Source organism: Heptranchias perlo, chromosome 30, assembly GCF_035084215.1.
Source record: "Heptranchias perlo isolate sHepPer1 chromosome 30, sHepPer1.hap1, whole genome shotgun sequence".
NCBI lineage: Eukaryota > Metazoa > Chordata > Chondrichthyes > Hexanchiformes > Hexanchidae > Heptranchias > Heptranchias perlo.
Window position 1 is genome coordinate 34,296,737 of NC_090354.1, and position 19,785 is coordinate 34,316,521.

The following is a 19,785-nucleotide window of genomic DNA, read 5'->3' on the forward strand; positions in this document are numbered from 1 at the left end:
CTGATCAAGACCTTCGATCCAGACCTTCAAAGCATCCTACGCACTCTCATCCCACGTACTCCCCGCGTGGGAGACTTCTACTGCCTCCCAAAGATACACAAAGCCAACACACCCGGACGTCCTATCGTATCAGGCAACGGAACCCTGTGTGAGAACCTCTCTGGATACATCGAGGGCATCCTGAAACCCATCGTACAGGGAACCCCCAGCTTCTGTCGCGACACTACAGACTTCCTACAAAAACTCAGTACCCACGGACCAGTTGAACCAGGAACACTTCTCACCACGATGGACGTCTCGGCACTCTACACCAGTATCCCCCACGATGACGGCATCGCTGCGACAGCATCAATACTCAACACCAACAACAGCCAATCTCCAGACGCCATCCTACAACTCATCCGCTTCATCCTGGATCACAATGTCTTCACCTTCGATAACCAGTTCTTTACCCAAACACACGGAACAGCCATGGGGACCAAATTCGCACCCCAATACGCCAACATTTTCATGCACAAGTTCGAGCAGGACTTCTTCACTGCACAGGACCTCCAACCAACACTATACACCAGATACATCGACGACATTTTCTTTCTATGGACCCACGGCGAGGAATCACTAAAGAGACTACACGATAACATCAACAAGTTCCATCCCACCATCAAGCTCACCATGGACTACTCCTCAGAATCAGTTTCTTTCTTGGACACACGAATCTCCATCAAAGACGGGCACCTCAGCACCTCACTCTACCGCAAGCCCACGGACAACCTCACGATGCTCCACTTTTCCAGCTTCCACCCTAACCACGTCAAAGAGGCCATCCCCTATGGACAGGCCCTGCGAATACACAGGGTCTGCTCAGACGAGGAGGAACGCGATGGACACCTACAGACGCTGAAAGACGCCCTAGTAAGAACGGGATATGACGCTCGACTCATCGATCGACAGTTCCGACGGGCCACGGCAAAAAATCGCATAGACCTCCTCAGGAGACTAACACGGGACGCAACCAACAGAGTACCCTTCGTCGTCCAGTACTTCCCCGGAGCGGAGAAACTACGCCATGTTCTCCGCAGCCTTCAACATGTCATCAATGACGACGAACACCTCGCTATGGCCATCCCCACACCTCCACGACTCGCCTTTAAACAGCCACCCAACCTCAAACAAACCATCGTTCGCAGCAAATTACCCAGCTTTCAAGAGAACAGCGTCCACGACACTACACAACCCTGCCACGGTAACCTCTGCAAGACATGCCAGATCATCGACACAGATACCACCATCACACGAGAGGACACCAGCCACCAGGTGCATGGTTCATACTCCTGTGACTCGGCCAACGTTGTCTACCTCATACGTTGCAGGAAAGGATGCCCCAGAGCATGGTACATTGACGAGACCATGCAGACGCTGCGACAACGGATGAACGGACACCGCGCAACAATCGCCAAACAGGAGGGTTCCCTCCCAGTCGGGGAACACTTCAGCAGTTAAGGACATTCAGCCACCGACCTTCGGTAAGCGTTCTCCAAGGCGGCCTTCGAGACACACGACAACGCAAAATCGTCGAGCAGAAATTGATAGCCAAGTTCCGCACCCGTGAGGACGGCCTCAACCGGGATCTTGGGTTCATGTCACGCTACACGTTACCCCACCAGCGAACAAATGTTATCTGTTTTTAATATAACGGGTCAGTTGCTGTCTTTTCTATGTTTCTACCTCTCTATCTCTGTTTTTTTTTGTTTTTTTTGGTGATTTGTATATTCGGAGACCTTGCAGGTAACACCCGTCTGTCTGCACACTGATTGCCTTGGCAACGGGCAGTTGAAAAAACTGTCTGTAATCACCAAGCATTGTTCTGTGATTTATAAATGCGATTTCATTTCGAGGATTTCATTTCCACAACATTCACCTGAGGAAGGAGGAAGCCTCCGAAAGCTTGTGAATTTAAAATAAAATTGCTGGACTATAAATTGGTGTTGTAAAATTGTTTACAATTGTCAACCCCAGTCCATCACCGGCATCTCCACATCACGATCTTATCAAATGGCAGAGCAGACTCGAGGGGCCGAATGGCCTACTCCTGCTCTTAATTCATATGTTCGTAAGTATCAGCATCTCACTTAACTGAACATTTTCCATGTCCGGAGCCCAGACAGTGAGTGTTGGCAAGATATTTGACCACATGTGGCATCACAGCTGAGCTTGATCTTGTCCACACCCAATGTCCTTGCACTGGATGGTGATCAGGAGCAGGACCCTGGGCGGTACAAAGCAGTACAGCTGCACTGAGCTACTCGGCTGTGTCTGACAGCATTTGTACCTTAGATTCACATCCTGCTGCTGCAATTCATTATCAGATGGTATTTCTGTCGGGGTGATGAGTATTAAGTGGGTGTTCACCCTCACTGTGTCCAGGGTTGCCCAGTTAATACACACGTTTAATCTTCAGTTGCAGCGATGATGTTTTTGAGCTGTGAAATAGATGCATGAACATGGCCCGACAATGTTCAGTGCGAGATTACTGCCGGAGAATAACACTGACTGAATCACTGGAAATTAAACAGTGATTCTTACAATGATTGAAACAACAACAATTTGCATTTATATAGAGCCTTTACCGCAGTAAAACGTCCCAAGGTGCTTCACAGGAGCGATTATCAAACTAAATTTGACCCCAAGCCACATAAGGAGATATTAGGACAGGTGACCAAAAGCTTGGTCAAAGAGGGAGGTTTTAAGGAGCATCTTAAAGGAGGAGAGAGAGGCGGAGAGGTTTAGGGAGGGAACAAATGCATTGTCGGAACTGTAAGCACAGTCAGCACCTGATGCCGAGAGGTTTATGTGTAAATGTGAGGTGTTAATTGGATTTTAAGCAGATGGATGTCTCCTGTTTTCTTGTGGTGAGGATGTGGATGGAATAAGTGACAATTAGAGAGACTTGTTTAAACACTGCTCCCTTCATACATTACGCAGCCGATAACCCAACCTGTCTTTGTTTACAATTCAAATACTTTCACCAACTGGAAAACCCACAGTTTCAGGCTGAACATCAATATCTCAGCGAAAAAAAAGGCAACAGAGAGAGTGAACTCACCAAGAACAGAGTGTGAGCAGCAACCTGGGACACAAATAATTACCCTGACAGTACGCAGTCCCCAGCAATACGCAGTCCCCGGCAATACGCAATCCCTGGCAGTACGCAGTCCCTGTCAATACGCAGTCCCCGGCAATACGCAGTCCCCGGCAGTACGCAGTCCCCGGCAGTACGCAGTCCCCGACAATACACTGTCTCCGGCAGTACGCAGTCCCCGGCAGTACGCAGTCCCCGGCAGTACGCAGTCCCTGACAGTATACACATCATACCTTGAACCATCTCATGTGTGTTACAGACACTCTCTCCCAGTGTGAAAGCAGTGACTGGCCTCCTGCTCAGTTGGGCAGGTTTTGATTCTCGTGTGCCCTCCCCCCCTCCTCCCTCTTTGTAAGTTTTCATTCCCCGGGTCATGCGCTGCCCAATACCGTGACAAAGAGCTCACTGGTTGTGTTATATTGTATTCCGTTGAAGTATTCTGGACAGGGGCGTGCCACAAGTTGACCAACTGGACTTTTGTGCCAACATGTTCCAATCAGATCAGTCGATGCATTGCAATAAGGTCCTGAAAAATAAACAAGAATTAATTAAATAAACATTCTGAAATTTAGAAAGTTGTACAGTGCTACAAAGGGGAAACCACAGCCCTGGTTATACAGACCTCAACCTCCAGGTACCACGGAAAGGGGAGGTTGTTGTAAGGGCCAATTAAAAAGGAGACTGATCACCTCCAAATGAGCCAATCCCAAGAAGGAACAGGCTATTGTGGTTGTACGGTTAAGCCGTTGTTGTACGGCTATTCTGCTGGGATGGCAGAAAAAGAAATGGGAGATAATGATGGCTGGGTGCCGTGGGCAATGGGCTGGGCTCAGAAGTATTGTGACGGGGTTGGCCTGTCCGGCCTGGTCTTTCTTTTCTGTTTTATTTCTTTCCTGGCACTTTTCTGTAAATTTGTAAGGAGGGTCGTTTGTATTGTTGGTGATATTAAAACAGCCGATAAAGGATTGTGGGCTACCCACCCTGATAAAAAGGACAGGGAATAAAGTGCAAATAAAGAGAGGAAAGGAGGGCCAGAAAAAACGAGCAAGAAAAGAACAGAAAACTGCAAATACGATCAGCGGCATTATCACTGGGAAAGAGGAGGCACGGTGGGGAGGGCGAGGAGGCACGGTGGGGAGGGCGAGGAGGCACGGTGGGGAGGGCGAGGAGGCACGGTGGGGAGGGCGAGGAGGCACGGTGGGGAGGGAGAGGAGGCACGGTGGGGAGGGAGAGGAGGCACGGTGGGGAGGGAGAGGAGGCACGGTGGGGAGAGCGAGGAGGCACGGTGGGGAGAGCGAGGAGGACGAGGGCAGCTCACCCCTGTCAAGAGCAACCAGCACACCAGGCAACATGGCCGGCAGGCCTCGGTGTGTCGGAGTAGACCCGATGGGGAGGGGTGCACGAATCTAGCACCGGTCACGACCAAACGGGTCGGCACCAGAGGAAACATGTCCCCGGCGGGGCAGACCGTCAACCAGTACCAGGCCCAACAGTTCAATAGAGACCTGGCCCTCACTGAGCTTAGAGAACAGATGCCCCAGTATGACGGGATAGGGGACCCCACCCAAATGCTGAATAGACTATGGGCACTGCAGTGGGCCCATGCCTTGACTGATAAGGATGTATATCAGTTTCACAATGCTCGTATCAAAGAGCACACTCGATCTGTTCAAACGGTAATCAAGAAGCTTCTATCAATGGAAACTAAACCATGTGACAATGGACTCGTGAAAAGAAAAAACACACCAAAAAAGCAAAGAATAGAGGCAGCTTCAGCTCCAGTGGAGAATCTCCCAGTGAAGCCCACAGTCTACATCCCTTTGGATAATGCTGAGGCCAGTGGTCAGGCTGAAACGAGGGATACTGTGGTTGATGACAGAAGCCAAGTGATCAGTAGCAGTGTGCAGAAAACCATTGCCAAGAGGAATGAACATGGTAAAGAAAACACTGATATAAAATTTACAGACTGTCTCTCTTTGAAAACTATGACATTCACTGAGGAGGAGGCTAACTGGGAAGGTCCAGATAAGATTATGGATAAATTAGGAGGAACCAATCTGAAATTGGCAATTCAAAAACGGGGAAAGAAAACACAATATACATGGTATCATGGAGACCGGGGCAAGCACGACAAAAAGGGCAGGGTTGCTGCTTAAGGACAGTATGACATTCAGTCTTTCTTTGTTACATCTACACCGGGGAGGCAGTTGTCGTCCTCATCTTGGCAACGCAACATGGACTGTAATGAGGAAGGAATAGGCTGTCTGACAACAGCAAAGGTGCAGCATCAGTGCAACATCTCAGAATTCCGATTGAGAAAAAAGATGAGACTGAAAATGTGACTGAGCGGGATATGGAGACGACCGGCCCGGGAACAGGGAATAATCCGAGTAAAGATGGATTCGAAGTCACTGGGTCAGACACTGTATTGTATAATGATGTGCTCTAGTCTTGATCTTTACATTTACCCAATGGTTTTGTGCTGCCAACAGACACTGTCCATAATGGGTAAACAGTTCTTAGGAAGAAATAACTCTTCTCAAAGGCCACTGTGTACAAAGGTTTTCTGTTTACTTAAATCTGATTCAAAAAGGGGTTAAACGGAATTAGTAAATAATTGGATCCCAAACTTTATTAAAATTAATCTGGGAATTAGATGGGAATATGGTTTGGTGTCAGGTGCGAAGACTCTGATTGGTGTTTTATGACAGGAATAGACAGCGGAATGATATTATTTCAAGGATGATTCCTGTAACGGTGGTAATGCATCGTTATCTATTGGTGAAAGACTGATGAAAATATTCAAAGTGAACTTGATAGACTTGTTACAAGTTTGTGAACAAAACAAGAAGGGCATTGATTAGTGGGAACAGGGGAATCTGGAAAGTCCCAGATACCTTTTGTTGTTCCAGGAGTGGCTATTCGGCAGTGATGTGCTGCACAGCTCATCGCTAGCAGGTGGCTTCACCCTGGATGACGAATCCTCTAACTGCTCTCTACAGGTCGGAGAATTGACATGGTGTATTCGAAGAGAGGAAGATATTACATCACACCATATATCTGGATTGTCAATCAACATGGCACTTTGCCTCACACCAACCGGGATGACCATCATTGGGGATAGATTATTGGTGGCTGTTGGGCCCCACAAAGTTACAAAAAGAAACCTTCAGACAGAAGCCTTATAAACAGTTGTGGATTCTGCACATCCAATTCCACAGGTTTTCTTAAGTTTTAAATAATTGTATTAATTGTTTTAATTATTTTGTTTGTTGCCTTATGTTGTATTCAGTATTTGAGAGAAGAAAGGGCTCAATAAAATTTTAAAAAGTGAGGTACGTTGAGACATGAGTGAGGGAAAGGGAAACAGTGAAGACTGATAGAGTTGAACAGCCACCCAACTAAAGACAGGTCGAGACATGGCCTGGCCTTGCTATTGACTTCCTATTGTACAGATGCAAATTGGGTATTATCTAAAGCCCGGGAGAAATATACATAAAATAATTAGCTTTGAACTTGCTACTTGATGAATGACAAGCAGAGCCGACGAGTCTGGGAAACAAAGATCAGTCAAATCCAGGGAAGTCACACTTCACTCGAAACAGGACGCGGTAATCTGTGTAAGATCGAGCTAGATGGGAGAAAACTCACACCTAATTGAAGTGAACAAAGTCAGAGCAATCTTTGTGGGGGAAATGGCTGTTCCAAAGTCAGTTGGTTTTAAGTGGTGTTTGAGTGGCAGACAAAGACACCCAGTCTCTGTGGATGGTGGGTTTCAGTGGGCGTGTCCAAGGTATGAGGAAAAGGTAGCATAAAGGGACCACTCTTTGGCTGTTAGTGGGGTTACTGTCTGAAGAGCTCGTGCCTGGGCTTAACACACTGTATCATTGAAATAAAGGCAAGACAAGAATCAAGGGCCGAGTCTGCCTATCATTTTATGGGATGGATTTAACTCCATTTAACTTCAGGAAGAATGAGGAGAGGCAATATAAACTAAATGGTACAATTTTAAAGGAGGTGCAGGAACAGAGAGAGACCTGGGGGTGTATGTACACAAACCTTTGAAGGACAAGTTGAGAAGGTTGTCAAAAAAAGAATATGGGATCCTGGTCTTTATTAATAGAGGCATAGAGTACAAAAGCAAGGAAGTTATGCTAAACCTTTATAAAACACTGGTTAGGCCTTAGCTGGAGTATTGTGTCCAATTCTGGGCACCACACTTTATGAAGGATATCAAGGCCTTAGAGAGGGTGCAGAAGAGATTTACTAGAATGGTGCCAGAGATTTGATTGAGGTGTTCAAAATCATGAAGGGTTTTGATAGAATAAATAAAGAGAAACTGTTTCCAGTGGTAGAAGGGTCGGTAACCAGAGGACACAGTTTTAAGGTGATTGGCAAAAAAAACAAAGGCGACATGAGGAAGCAGATTCAATAGTAACTTTCAAAAGGGAATTGCATAAATACATGAAGGGAAAAAATTAGTGGGCTATGGGGAAAGAGCAGGGGAGAGGGACTAACTGGACTGCTCCTTCACAGAGCCAGCACAGGCACAGTGGGTAGAATGCTCTCCTTCTTTGATTCTATGATTACTCCCCTCTCCCGCTTCCCTTCACCCTCCTACAATCACTGTACCACACTTCACTACACCTCCTCCTCCTCCAACTCACACACTCACTTCCTACACACAATATACCAGCTATTCCACCATGACAGGCACATTCCCAAAACATCTCATAACACTGTCACTAATATCCTCACCAACACTATTACCAATATTGTCACCAATATTGTCACTATCACCGTCACAAACACTGTGATCAGCACTGTCACCAACACTGTCACCGACACTGTCACCAACACTGTCACCAGCACTGTCACCGACACTGTCATGAACAATGTCAACAAACCTGTTACCAACACTGTTATAAACACTGTCATCAACACTGTCACCATTATTAAGGGCTCAATTTTCCCAGGAAAATGCGGGTGCATTGGGGGTGAGGGGACTCCGAAAATCGTGGAAATCCCATTCAGGATCGGAGCCCAGCTCCAACCCGCCGACATTCGAGTTCCCCACTGACGCACCTGTGCGCGGGCGTCCCGAATCCGGAAGTCCCGTCGGCAATTAAAGCCGGCAGGATGATAGTTAAAGATCCAAAGGTACCTCATTGAGGTCCTTAAGGCACTTCACTTGTGACAGATTACGTAGTTAGAACGATTTTTAATTTACCTGCACGGCTTTCCCACGGCTTCTGATTCACATCTGGTGAAACCGGGAGTGAAGGGCCGGATCAGGCAAAAAGAAACTAAATAAATTACATAAAAAAACCACTGCACGAAATTAAAACACAAAATCAACCTACCCTTCCACCCTGCTCCGGTGTCGGAAGTCTCCCTCTCCGATCTCCCCCTCTTCACCCCCACCCCCCCGATCCTCCCCTCTCCCCAAATCTACTCCTCTCCCCCCGATCTTCCTCCTCCCCCGATCTTCCCCTCTCCCCCCGATCTTCCTCCTCCCCCCGAACTTCCCCTCTCCCCCCGACCTTCCCCTCTCCCCCCGACCTTCCCCTCTCTCCCCCCGATCTTCCACTCTCTCCCCCCGATCTTCCACGATCTTCCCCTCTCCCCCGATCTTCCCCTCTCCCCCGATCTTCCCCTTTCCCCCCAATCTTCCCCCCGCGATCATCCCCCCCCCGATCTTCCCCCCCCCGATCTTCCCCTTTCCCCCCAATCTTGCCCCCACGATCATCCCCCCCGATCTTCCCCCCGATCTTCCCTCACCCCCGATCTTCCCCCTCCCCCGATCTTCCCCTTTCCCCCTGATCTTCCCCCTCCCCCTGATCTTCCCCCACCCCCGATCTTGCCCCTCCCCCCGATCTTCCCCCACCCCCGATCTTCCCCCTCCCCCCGATCTTCCCCTTTCCTCCTGATCGTCCCCTCTCCCCCCGATCTTCCACTCTCCCCCCGATCTTCCCCTCCATCCCCCCGATCTTCCATTCCTGCACCAGGTGACGTCTTGGTCTCTCTTTCTCCCCCCACCCCCCCCACGCGTTGCAGCTCCTGACAGCAGCCAGTCTGTCAGTCAGGGGCTGCCGGGCACAAAACCCGGAGAGGACATTAATCACCATCGATTACAATCCGATCGCGTCGGAAACATTAAGTTTTGTTTATTCCGGTTTGCCAGGCGCACCGTCACCCCCCCACCCACCCCGACTCCCTCCCAACCCGCCACCATTTCAAAATTGAGCCCTAACACTGTCACCAACACTGTCACCAGCAGTGGCACTAATAGTGTCACTGTCACCACTTCTGTCACCAAGACTATCACTAACATTGTCACTGTCACCAACACTGTCAATAATGCTGTCACTAACACTGTTACTGTCAGCGCTACTGTCACAAAACTATCACGAACACTGTCACTGTAATCAACGCTGTCACGAACACTGCCACTATCACCAACACTGTCAATAACACTGTAACTGTCACTAATACTGTCACTGACACTGTCACTGTCACTAACACTGTCACTAACACTGTCACTAATGCTGTCATCGTCACTAACACTGTCACTAACACTGACACCAACACTGTCACTAACACTGTCACCATCACTGTCATAAACACTTTCATAAACACTGTCACCTGCACTGTCACCAACACTGTCACTTTCACTGTCACCAACACTATCATTAAACCTGTTACTAAGACTGTATCTTTCACTAACACTGTATCTTTCACTAATACTGTCACTTTCACTGTCACTACCACTGGCACCAACACTGGCACTGTCACTAACACTATCAACACTGTCACCATCACTGTCATAAACATTTTCGTAAACACTGTCACCTACACTGTCACCAAAACTGTCGCCAACACCGTCATCAATTTTGTCACTGACACTGTCTCTAACACTGTCACCAAGACTGTCATCAACACCGTCACTAACACTGTCATCAAAGCTGTCGCTAACACTGTCACCAACACTGTCACTGTCACTAACACTATCAACACTGTCACCAACACTGTCACTGTCACTAACACTATCAACACTGTCACCAACACTGTCACTGTCACTAACACTATCACAAACACTGTTACTGTCACTAACACTGTCACTATCACTGTCGCTAACAAACTGTTACTGACATTGTCAGTGTCATTAGCACTGTCACAGTCACTAATATTGTCACTAACAACATCACTAACACTGTCACCAACGTCGTCACTAACACCGTCATCAATTTTGACACTGGTACTGTCTCTAACAGTCAATAACACTGTCATCAAAGCTGTCGCTAACACCGTCACCAACACCGTCACCAACATGGTCACAAACACGGTCGCTAACACGGTCACTAACACTAACATGGTCACTGGTCAATGTCACTAACACTGTCACTGTCACTAACACTATCAACCCTGTCACTAACACAGTCACTAACACTGTCACTAACATTGTCACCAACTCTGTCACTAACACTGTTACCAATACTATCACCAACACAGTCACTAACACCGTCATTGTCACTTACACTATCAACACAGTCAATGACACAGTCACTGACACTAACACAGTCACTAACACTGTCACTGACACACTCTGATCTTTCTTACAGGAGAAGGTTGTCCACGACTCCATACAGGTGACGGCCCAGGGAGGAGACCGAGCTCGTCTGCCCCTCCCCCCCCCCCTGAAGATAAGGTGCTGGTCATCACGGGCTGGGAGAGACGTCACGCTGGGATTTGGCGTACCTCATCCTCTTTCTCCCTTACGTCTCTCTCACCCAACACACTCTGCGAGACAAACTGCAGCTTCTTTCACCACCCACTTCTCTCTCTCTCTCTCTGCTCTCACTTCACACTAAAAGATAACCATTATCCCTCTCTTTCATTCCAGGTGTTGAAAATGTGGAGATATCTCTGCCAGTGGAGGAGGAGGAGTCCAGCCTTCCTGATGGCGCAGTGTCACTCGATCTGACCCTCGCAAGCACCAGCTCAGAGACTGACACCACACGGACTTTAGAGGCTAGACGAGAGGAGGGGTCTTCATGTGGTGAATCAGCAGTTAGGGTGGGGGGATAGGACACCAGAGGTACCGGCTCGCCGGAGGGTGAGACCACACACTAACTCTGCTGCAGAGGACTGAGACACTGACCGAGGGCCCAGTCTACTGAAGAAGGCTGATGGGTCCGTGTCACTGAATCAGCCCCCGTGTCACTGGATCAGCCCCCGTGTCACTGGATCAGCCCCCCGTGTCACTGGATCAGCCCCCCGTGTCACTGGATCAGCCCCCCGTGTCACTGGATCAGCCCCCCGTGTCACTGGATCAGCCCCCCGTGTCACTGGATCAGCCCCCCGTGTCACTGGATCCGCCCCCGTGTCACTGGATCCGCCCCCGTGTCACTGGATCAGCCCCCCGTGTCACTGGATCAGCCCCCCGTGTCACTGGATCAGCCCCCCGTGTCACTGGATCAGCCCCCCGTGTCACTGGATCAGCCCCCCGTGTCACTGGATCAGCCCCCCGTGTCACTGGATCCGCCCCCCGTGTCACTGGATCCGCCCCCCGTGTCACTGGATCAGCCCCAGGGGCGAGTGTGAAACCACAGACCTGGTTCCTGTCTATTGGAAGCAAAATACTGCAGATACTGGAAATCTGAAATAAAAACAGAAAATGCTGGAGAAGCTCAGCAAGTGAGGCAGCATCTGTGGAGAAAGAAACAGAGTTAATGTTTCAGGTCAAAGACCTTTGGTCAGAACTGGAAGATGTTAAAGAGTTAAAGTTTTTAAGCAAATACAGAGTCAGGGAAAGGGGGGGAGGGAGGAAAGAACAAAAGTGAAGATCTGTGATAGGGTGGGGGGCACGAGTGATTAAATGACAAAAGGGATGATGGTGCAAGGTGATGTTGAGTCCGGACGGCCGCGGCCTCTCACACTCTGACCTCGGCCTCTCACACTCTGACCTCTCTGTCCGCGGCCTCTCACACTCTGACCTCTCTGTCCATGGCCTCTCACACTCTGACCTCTCTGTCCGCGGCCTCTCACACTCTGACCTCTCTGTCCGCAGCCTCTCACACTCTGACCTCTCTGTCCGCAGCCTCTCACACTCTGACCTCTCTGTCCGCGGCCTCTCACACTCTGACCTCTCTGTCCATGGCCTCTCACACTCTGACCTCTCTGTCCATGGCCTCTCACACTCTGACCTCTCTGTCCTCGGCCTCTCACACTCTGACCTCTCTGTCCGCGGCCTCTCACACTCTGACCTCCCTGTCCTCGACCTCTCACACTCTGACCTCTCTGACCTCGGCTTCTCACACTCTGACCTCGGCTTCTCACACTCTGACCTCGGCCTCTCACACTCTGACTTCTCTGTCCTCGGCCTCTCACACTCTGACCTCTCTGACCTCGGCCTCTCACACTCTGACCTCTCTGTCCTCGGCCTCTCACACTCTGACCTCTCTGACCTCGGCCTCTCACACTCTGACCTCTCTGTCCTCGGCCTCTCACACTCTGACCTCTCTGACCTCGGCCTCTCACACTCTGACCTCTCTGTCCTCGGTCTCTCCCACTGTTCCTATGAAGCTCAATGGAAGCTCGAGGAGCAGCACCTCATCTTTCGATTAGTCACTTTACAACCTTCCGGGCTCAACACTGATTTCAATAACTTCATTTCATAATCACTGCTCCCATTTTTCGGACAGCAGGTGCCGGTAATGGTTCTGCTGTCGCCATTTACAGCTACTCCTGACCAATCTTTTGTTTCTTTACTGTCCCATTACCACCCTCCTTGCCTTGCACCATCATCCCTTTTGTCATTTAATCACTCGTGCCCCCCACCCTATCACAGACCTTCCCTTTTGTTCTTTCCTCCCTCCCCCCCTTTCCCTGATTCTGTACTTGCTTAAAAACTTTAACTCTTTAACATCTTCCAGTTCTGACCAAAGGTCTTTGACCTGAAACATTAACTCGGTTTCTTTCTCCACAGATGCTGCCTCACTTGCTGAGCTTCTCCAGCATTTTCTGTTTTTATTCCTGCTTATCGGAGCCGGGAGCAGGAAGGAGGGAGCAAGGGACCAGGGGCAGGGAGCCGGGGGCAGAGGTCGGGTAGGCAGGGGGCAGGGGAGAGGGGAGAGGGGAGCAGGGGGCGGGGGGTGGGGAGGAAGGAGTAAGGAACCGGGGGCAGGGAGCTGAGGGCAGGGGTCGGGAGGCAGGGAGCAGGGGGCTAGGAGCGGGGAGGAGGGAGTAAGGAGCCGGGGGCAGGGTGCAGGAAGTGGGGAGTGGGGGCAGGGAGCGGGGCGTCAGGGCGCGGGAAGTGGGGAGCAGGGGGTCAGGGAGCAGGAGGTCAGGGAGCAGGAGGTCAGGGAGCAGGAGGTCAGGGAGCAGGAGGAGGGAGCCGGGGGCAGGGGGCAGGGAACCAGCTTTAGTCAAACAAAGGCCTTTCTAAAGGCCTGTAATTCTATATGAAGGAAACACGACGACCTTTATACAAACTCCCTCAGAGACCTTCTCAGGTAAAGGCCTGGGTCTGTTTCACTATGGATTATAAATCACGGTCAGTCATGTGATAAGGAGTCACATGGAGGGGAGCAGCGGAGACAAGACCCCTCTGCCAGGCACCTGTTAACCCAGGAGTGCGTCACACACAAAGCCCGAACTTTACACATGCTACATCTAAATAACACTTTCTTCACAGCCCATTTACTCCAGGTCTGTAGGATTTATAGCTTTGAAAGGAAAGAAAAGGATTAAAAGATTCACAGAATCATAGAATGATTCGGCCCATCATGCCTGTGCTGGCTCTGTGAAAGAGCTCTCCAATTGGTCCCACTCCCCTGCTCTTTCCCCAATAGGCCTGTAAACTTTTTCCCTTCAAGTATTTATCCAATTCCCTTTTGAAAGTTATTATTGAATCTGTTTCCACCGCCCTTTCAGGGAGTGAATTCCAGATCAGAACAACTCACTGTGTAAAATTTTTCTTCCCATCTCGTCTGTGGTTCTTTTGTGAATTTCCTTCAATCTGCGTCCTCTGGTTACCGACCCTCCTGCTGGTCAGAACAATTTAAACTGCACCTTTCACAATATCAGGATGTCCCAAAATGCTTTACAGCCAATGAAGTACATTTTGAAGTCCAGTCCCTGTTGTAATGTAGGAAATCTGACAGCCAATTTGTGCACAGCAAGATCCCACAAACAGCAATGTGATAATGACCAGATACTCTGTTTTTTAGTGATGTTGGTTGAGGGATAAATATTGGCCCCAGGAAACAGGGGAGAACTCCCCTGCTCTTCTTCAAAATAATGTCAGGGGATCTTCTACATCCACTCAAGAGGGTAATCAGTTTAACATCTCAACTGAAAGTCAGCACCTCCAACAGTGCAGCACTCCCTCAGTACTGTACTGAAGTGTCAGCCTAGGTTATATGCTCAAATCTCTGGAGTGGGGTGTGAACTCAGAGGTAAGAGTGCGACCCACTGACCCGCGGCCCCCACCGGTACCCAGCCTGGGGCTTGGAGGCTTGAACCTCCGCTGAGGGCAGACCTTCGCAATGCTTTGTACAGCGAATGAGTTTCTGCATTGCCTCCGAGGGAATGAGCTGGTAAAACTGCCCAGGGCCTGTGCTGTATTAGCCGATGTGAGCGGGGAGCTGGAGGCAGACGATTGGTCGCCACATTCCTGAGTCAGGGAGAGGATCAATCCTGCATTACCCAGCAATCCCGACACATGGACATCGGGTGGAGGTCAGGATAAGGCTGGAATGTGGTGCTTCCACCATTCAATACCCTTCTGACACACACTGACACGGTCAGGGCAGTGTGGGAACTGACGGTACCTTTCCCCCAGGAAACTGCATGATCAACACACTCAACACAAGGCATGAAAATTAGAGGCAAATAATAAAGATATCGACAAGTTAAGCCGACTGTACTCGGGGTTCATGCTCAGTCCTGCACTCGCTGACTGTACTCTAGGTGTAGCCAGGTCTGGACTCACCGACTGTGCTTGTCTTTTTTTTTCACGACACGATGGGCCGAAGGGCCTCTATCCGTGCTGTATAACTCTACTAATGGGGGAGGGGGAGGGGGAACCTGCTGATGTGGGGGAGGGGAGGGGAACCTGCTGGTGTGGGGGAGGGGAACCTGCTGGTGTGGGGGAGGGGAGGGGAACCTGCTGGTGTGGGGGAGGGGAACCTGCTGGTGTGGGGGAGGGGAGGGGGGGAACCTGCTGGTGTGGGGGAGGGGAGGGGGAGGGGAACCTGCTGGTGTGGGGGAGGTGGAGGGGAAGGGGAGAGGAGGGGGAGGGGGAACCTGCTGGTGTAGGGGAGGGGGAGGGGAGGGGGAGGGGAGGGGGAGAGGAGGGGGAGGGGGAACCTGCTGGTGTGGGGGAGGGGAGGGGAGGGGAGGGGGGAGGGGGAACCTGCTGGTGTGGGGGTGATGCATGGCTTCATTTTTCAGCGATGTTCGTGGGAGCCAACTCCCTCCACAAGGTTTATCTCCTGATTCTGATCACCCAGAATAACCTGCGGCTGCTCCATAATACAGGGGTGAATGTCAGCGATGGAGCCGAATCCTGGTCCATTTCATCTGCTTCTTCACTCTCTTTATGATCTTCATCAGAGACTGATATCCCCGTGGGGAGGGTTTAAAGTAATTTGGTTGGGGAATGGGCACCAGGATACAGCAGCACTGAGGAGAGACGAGGTGCACAGAAAACTAGAAGGGGCAAACATCAAGAGAATAAAGAATAGTGTGGAAAGAGCGGGAATTAGAGGGAGGATAAAAGCAAAGCCGACTCGCACGGTGAGGGAGTGCACGTGTGCTAATGTGAGGAGTGTTACAAATAAGGTTGGTGAGCTGCAGGCACGAGTGGCCACATGGGGTTATGATCTAGTGGCTGTAACGGAGACTGGGCTTAAACATGGGCAGGAATGGGAACTAAACATTCCCGGCTACAATGTATTCAGGAGGGATAGGGAAGTAAAAAAGACAGGGTGGGGTGAGGGGGGTGAGGGGGGTGAGGGGGGTGGTGGGGGGTAGGGGGAGTATTGATCGAGGATAATATTACAGTTCTACAGAGGGACGATATACTAGAGGGTTCAAAGACTGAATCTATTTGGTTCGAGTTAAGGAACAGAAAAGGAGCTGTTACATTGCTGGGTGTTTACTACAGACCCCCAGATAGTGAGAAGGAGACAGGAGCAAATCTGGGGCCAAATTTCAGAGCAATGTAAAATTAATCGAGTAGTATCAGTCGAGGACTTCAATTACCTGAATATAAACACAGGAAATAACAAAGTAAAGTGCAAGGAGGGTGAAGAATTCCTAAAATGTGAACTTTCTTAATCAGGATGTTTCTAGCCCAACGAGGAAGGAAGCAGTGCTGGATCTAGTTCTGGGGAATAAAGTAGGGCAAGTGGAGTGTGTTCCAGCGGGAGAACATCTGGGTAATAGTGATCATAATATAATTAGGTTTAAAGTAGTTACGGAAAGGGACAAAGAAAAATCAAAGGTGAAAATGGAAGAGAGCAAATTTCAGTGATTTGGGAAGGGATCGAGCGCAGGTGGACTGAAAACAGAGATTTTCCGGGAAAACAGCAAATGAGCAATGACAGGCCTTCAAGTGGAGATAGTCCAGGTACAAACCAAGCACGTTCCCATAAGGAGACAAAGATGGGGAATCCAAAGCTAGAGCTCCCTGGATAACAAAGGAAATAGAGGTTAAAATAAAACAGAAAGAGGAGGTTTATGACAAATGTCAGGTGTAAGATACAGTCGAAAACCAGGCAGAATACAGAGAGTGCCGGGGGAAATTGGAAAAGGATATACGGACAAAGAGAGAGTATGAGAAAAGATTAGCGAGTAACATAAAAGGGAAGCCCGAAATCTTTTATAAACATTTAAAAATAAAAGGATAGTTTAAAGGAATGGTGGGGCTCATTAAGGACAATGGAGGAAATCTTCTTGTGGAGGCAGCGGGCATGACTGAGGTACTGAATGAGGACTTTGCATCTGCCTTCACAAAAGAAGAGGATGAGGTTAATGTCACAGTGGAGGAGGGGGGAATAGAGATATTGGATTGGATAAAAATAGATAGAGAGGAGGTGCTAAATAGGTTGGCCTCACTAAAGTTAACAAGTCCCCCGGTCCAGACGAGATGTATCGAGGTTGCTGAGGGGAGTAAGGGTGGAAATTGCGGAGGCTCTGGCCACAATCTTTCAATCCTCCTTGAATATAGGAGTGGTGCCAGAGGACTGGAGGACTGGAAATGTTACACCCCTGTTTGAAAAAGGGGAGAGGGATAAACCTGGTAACTACAGGCCAGTCAGTCTAACGTCAGTGGTGGGAAAACCTCTAGAGTCCATTGTCAAGGACATATTAATTCTCACTTGAAGAAAGATGAGTTAATAAGGGACAGCCAGCATGGATTTGTTAAAGACAAATCATATCTGACTAACCAGATCGAGCTCTTTGATGAAGCATCAGAGAGGGTTGATGAGGGTAGTGCAGTAGATGTTGTATATGGACTTTCAAAAGGCATTTGATAAAGTACCACGTAACAGATTGATTTGGAAAATAGAAGCACATGGTGTTACAGGGATGGTGATAACTTGGGTATGTAATTGGCTGAGGGATAGGAGGCAGAGAGTGGCGAATGGATGTTTCTCAGACTGGAGGGAAGTATACAGTGGGGTCACCCAGGGGTCGATATTAGGGCCACTGCTCTTTTTGACATATTAATGACCCCGACTTGGGTATAGAGGGTATAATTTCAAAGTCTGCAGATGGCACAAAACTCGGAAATGTAGTAAACAATGTGGAGGATAGTAACAGACTTCAGGAGGACAGAGACAGTCTGGTGAAATGGGCAGACACATGGCAGATGAAATTTAATGCAGAGAAGTGTGAAGTGATACATTTTGGTAGGAGGAATGAGGAGAGGCAATATAAACTAAATGGTACAACAGAGAGACCTGGGGGTGTATGTACTCAAATCTTTGAAGGTGGCAGGACAAGTTGAGAAGGCTGTTAAAAAAGCATATGGGATCCTGGGCACCGCACTTTAGGAAGGATGTGAAGGCCTTAGAGAGGGTGCAGAAGGGATTTACTAGAATGGTGCCAGGGATGAGGGACTTCAGTTATGTGGAGAGACTGGAGAAGCTGGGATTGTTCTCCTTAGAGCAGAGAAGGTTAAGGGGAGATTTGATTGAGGTGTTCAAAATCATGAAGGGTTTTGATAGAATAAATAAAGAGAAACTGTTTCCAGTGGCAGAAGGGTCGGTAACCAGAGGACACAGATTTAAGGTGATCAGCAAAAGAGTCAGAGGCGACATGAGGAAACATTATTTTACGCAACGTTAAAATAATTGGGAAAAGAACTGGAGGTTCTCACATTTAAAATTCTTGATGGTCTTGTGAAAGGAAATGAAAAGGAGAGTGAGGAAATTGAGAGAGAGTAAATGGAAAATTAGAGCAGGAAAGGACAGAGAGAGGAAAATGAAAAGAGGGGAGGAGTGAGAGGGAAAGGAAAAAGGATTGAAAGATGGAAAAGAACAATGAGAAAGAAAGAGACAGAAAGGAAAAATAGAGAGAGAAAGGACAGAGAGAGAAAAAAATACAGAAAAAAGGAAAGACATAAAGAGAGACAGAAGAAAAGGTCAGAAAGACAGAGAAGCAAAAGGATAGAGAGAAAGGAAAATGAGAGAAGGAAAAGGAGAGGGAGAAATGGAAAATGAGGAAAGTAGGGCAGAGAGAAAAATGGAAAGAAGAGAGAAAAAAAGACATGGAAGGGAGAGAGAAAGAAAACAATCGCAGAAAGAAACAGAAAATGTGAGATGAAACCATTAATGTGACAGTTATGCAGAGCTGGGGATTTATTTCTCGTGATTCAGAATGAATTCAGCATGAGGCTCTGACTGAGTTTTACTTTTAAAGTTTAGCTTTATTTGGGCGAGACCTCGCACCAACTGCTTTCATATTGAAACCAATCCCTGTTTCCTAAATTAGTGACGACACTTCAAAAATACATCACTGGCTTTGGAGTGTCTGAAGGTGGGGAAAGGCACGATATAAATGCAAATCTTTCTTTCTTCCTTTCGTGTGCAGATGGTACGGGGGAAGAGACAGTTATAGAGGGGGTGATGGGCATCGCACAGCCAGATAAAGGGGTCGGCATTTGTTGCAGATTTAGTGATGAGCCTGTGACAGGAGGCTGGTTTCAGAGGATAAAGGTGTTAACTGGAACGTCTGATCTGCTCACCTGTGAAGTTGCTCGCAGCTGAGAGAGCCTCGCAGTACTGGTCAAGTATAGTAGCTGAGTGCAGCATCATACATCGAAGGATCACCTGTTCCAAGAGAGTAAAACAGCATTAAACATCTGAACACACAACAGCTGGAATCAGAGACATCATACAACAGCTGGAATCAGAAACACATCACACAACAGCTGGAATCAGAGAAACTTAATTAAACAGTGGGAATCAGAAACAGATAGCACAATAGTGAGACTGTGAGACTATGACACTGTAGGACTATGAGATTGTAGGACCGTGAGACTGTAGGACTGTGAGACTGTAGGTCTGTGAGACACTGAGACTGTAGGACTTTCAGACTGTAGGACTGTGAGACTGTAGGTCTTTGAGACTGTA

General features: G+C 48.8%; 1 protein-coding gene across 1 annotated transcript in view; it reads right to left on the reverse strand.

Annotated features, from left to right (window-relative positions):
• The window catches only part of LOC137300046 (corticotropin-releasing factor receptor 1-like), a 266,363-nt gene extending 246,896 nt beyond the window's left edge, over nt 1-19,467 (reverse strand). Inside the window, exons 1-2 of the mRNA XM_067969147.1 lie at nt 19,398-19,467; nt 3,546-3,665 (exon numbers count right to left, since the gene is read on the reverse strand). Coding sequence (XP_067825248.1) covers nt 3,546-3,665; nt 19,398-19,467 — 190 coding nt within the window. The remainder of the gene's footprint in view (nt 1-3,545; nt 3,666-19,397) is intronic.
• Between the last annotated feature and the right edge of the window lie 318 nt (nt 19,468-19,785).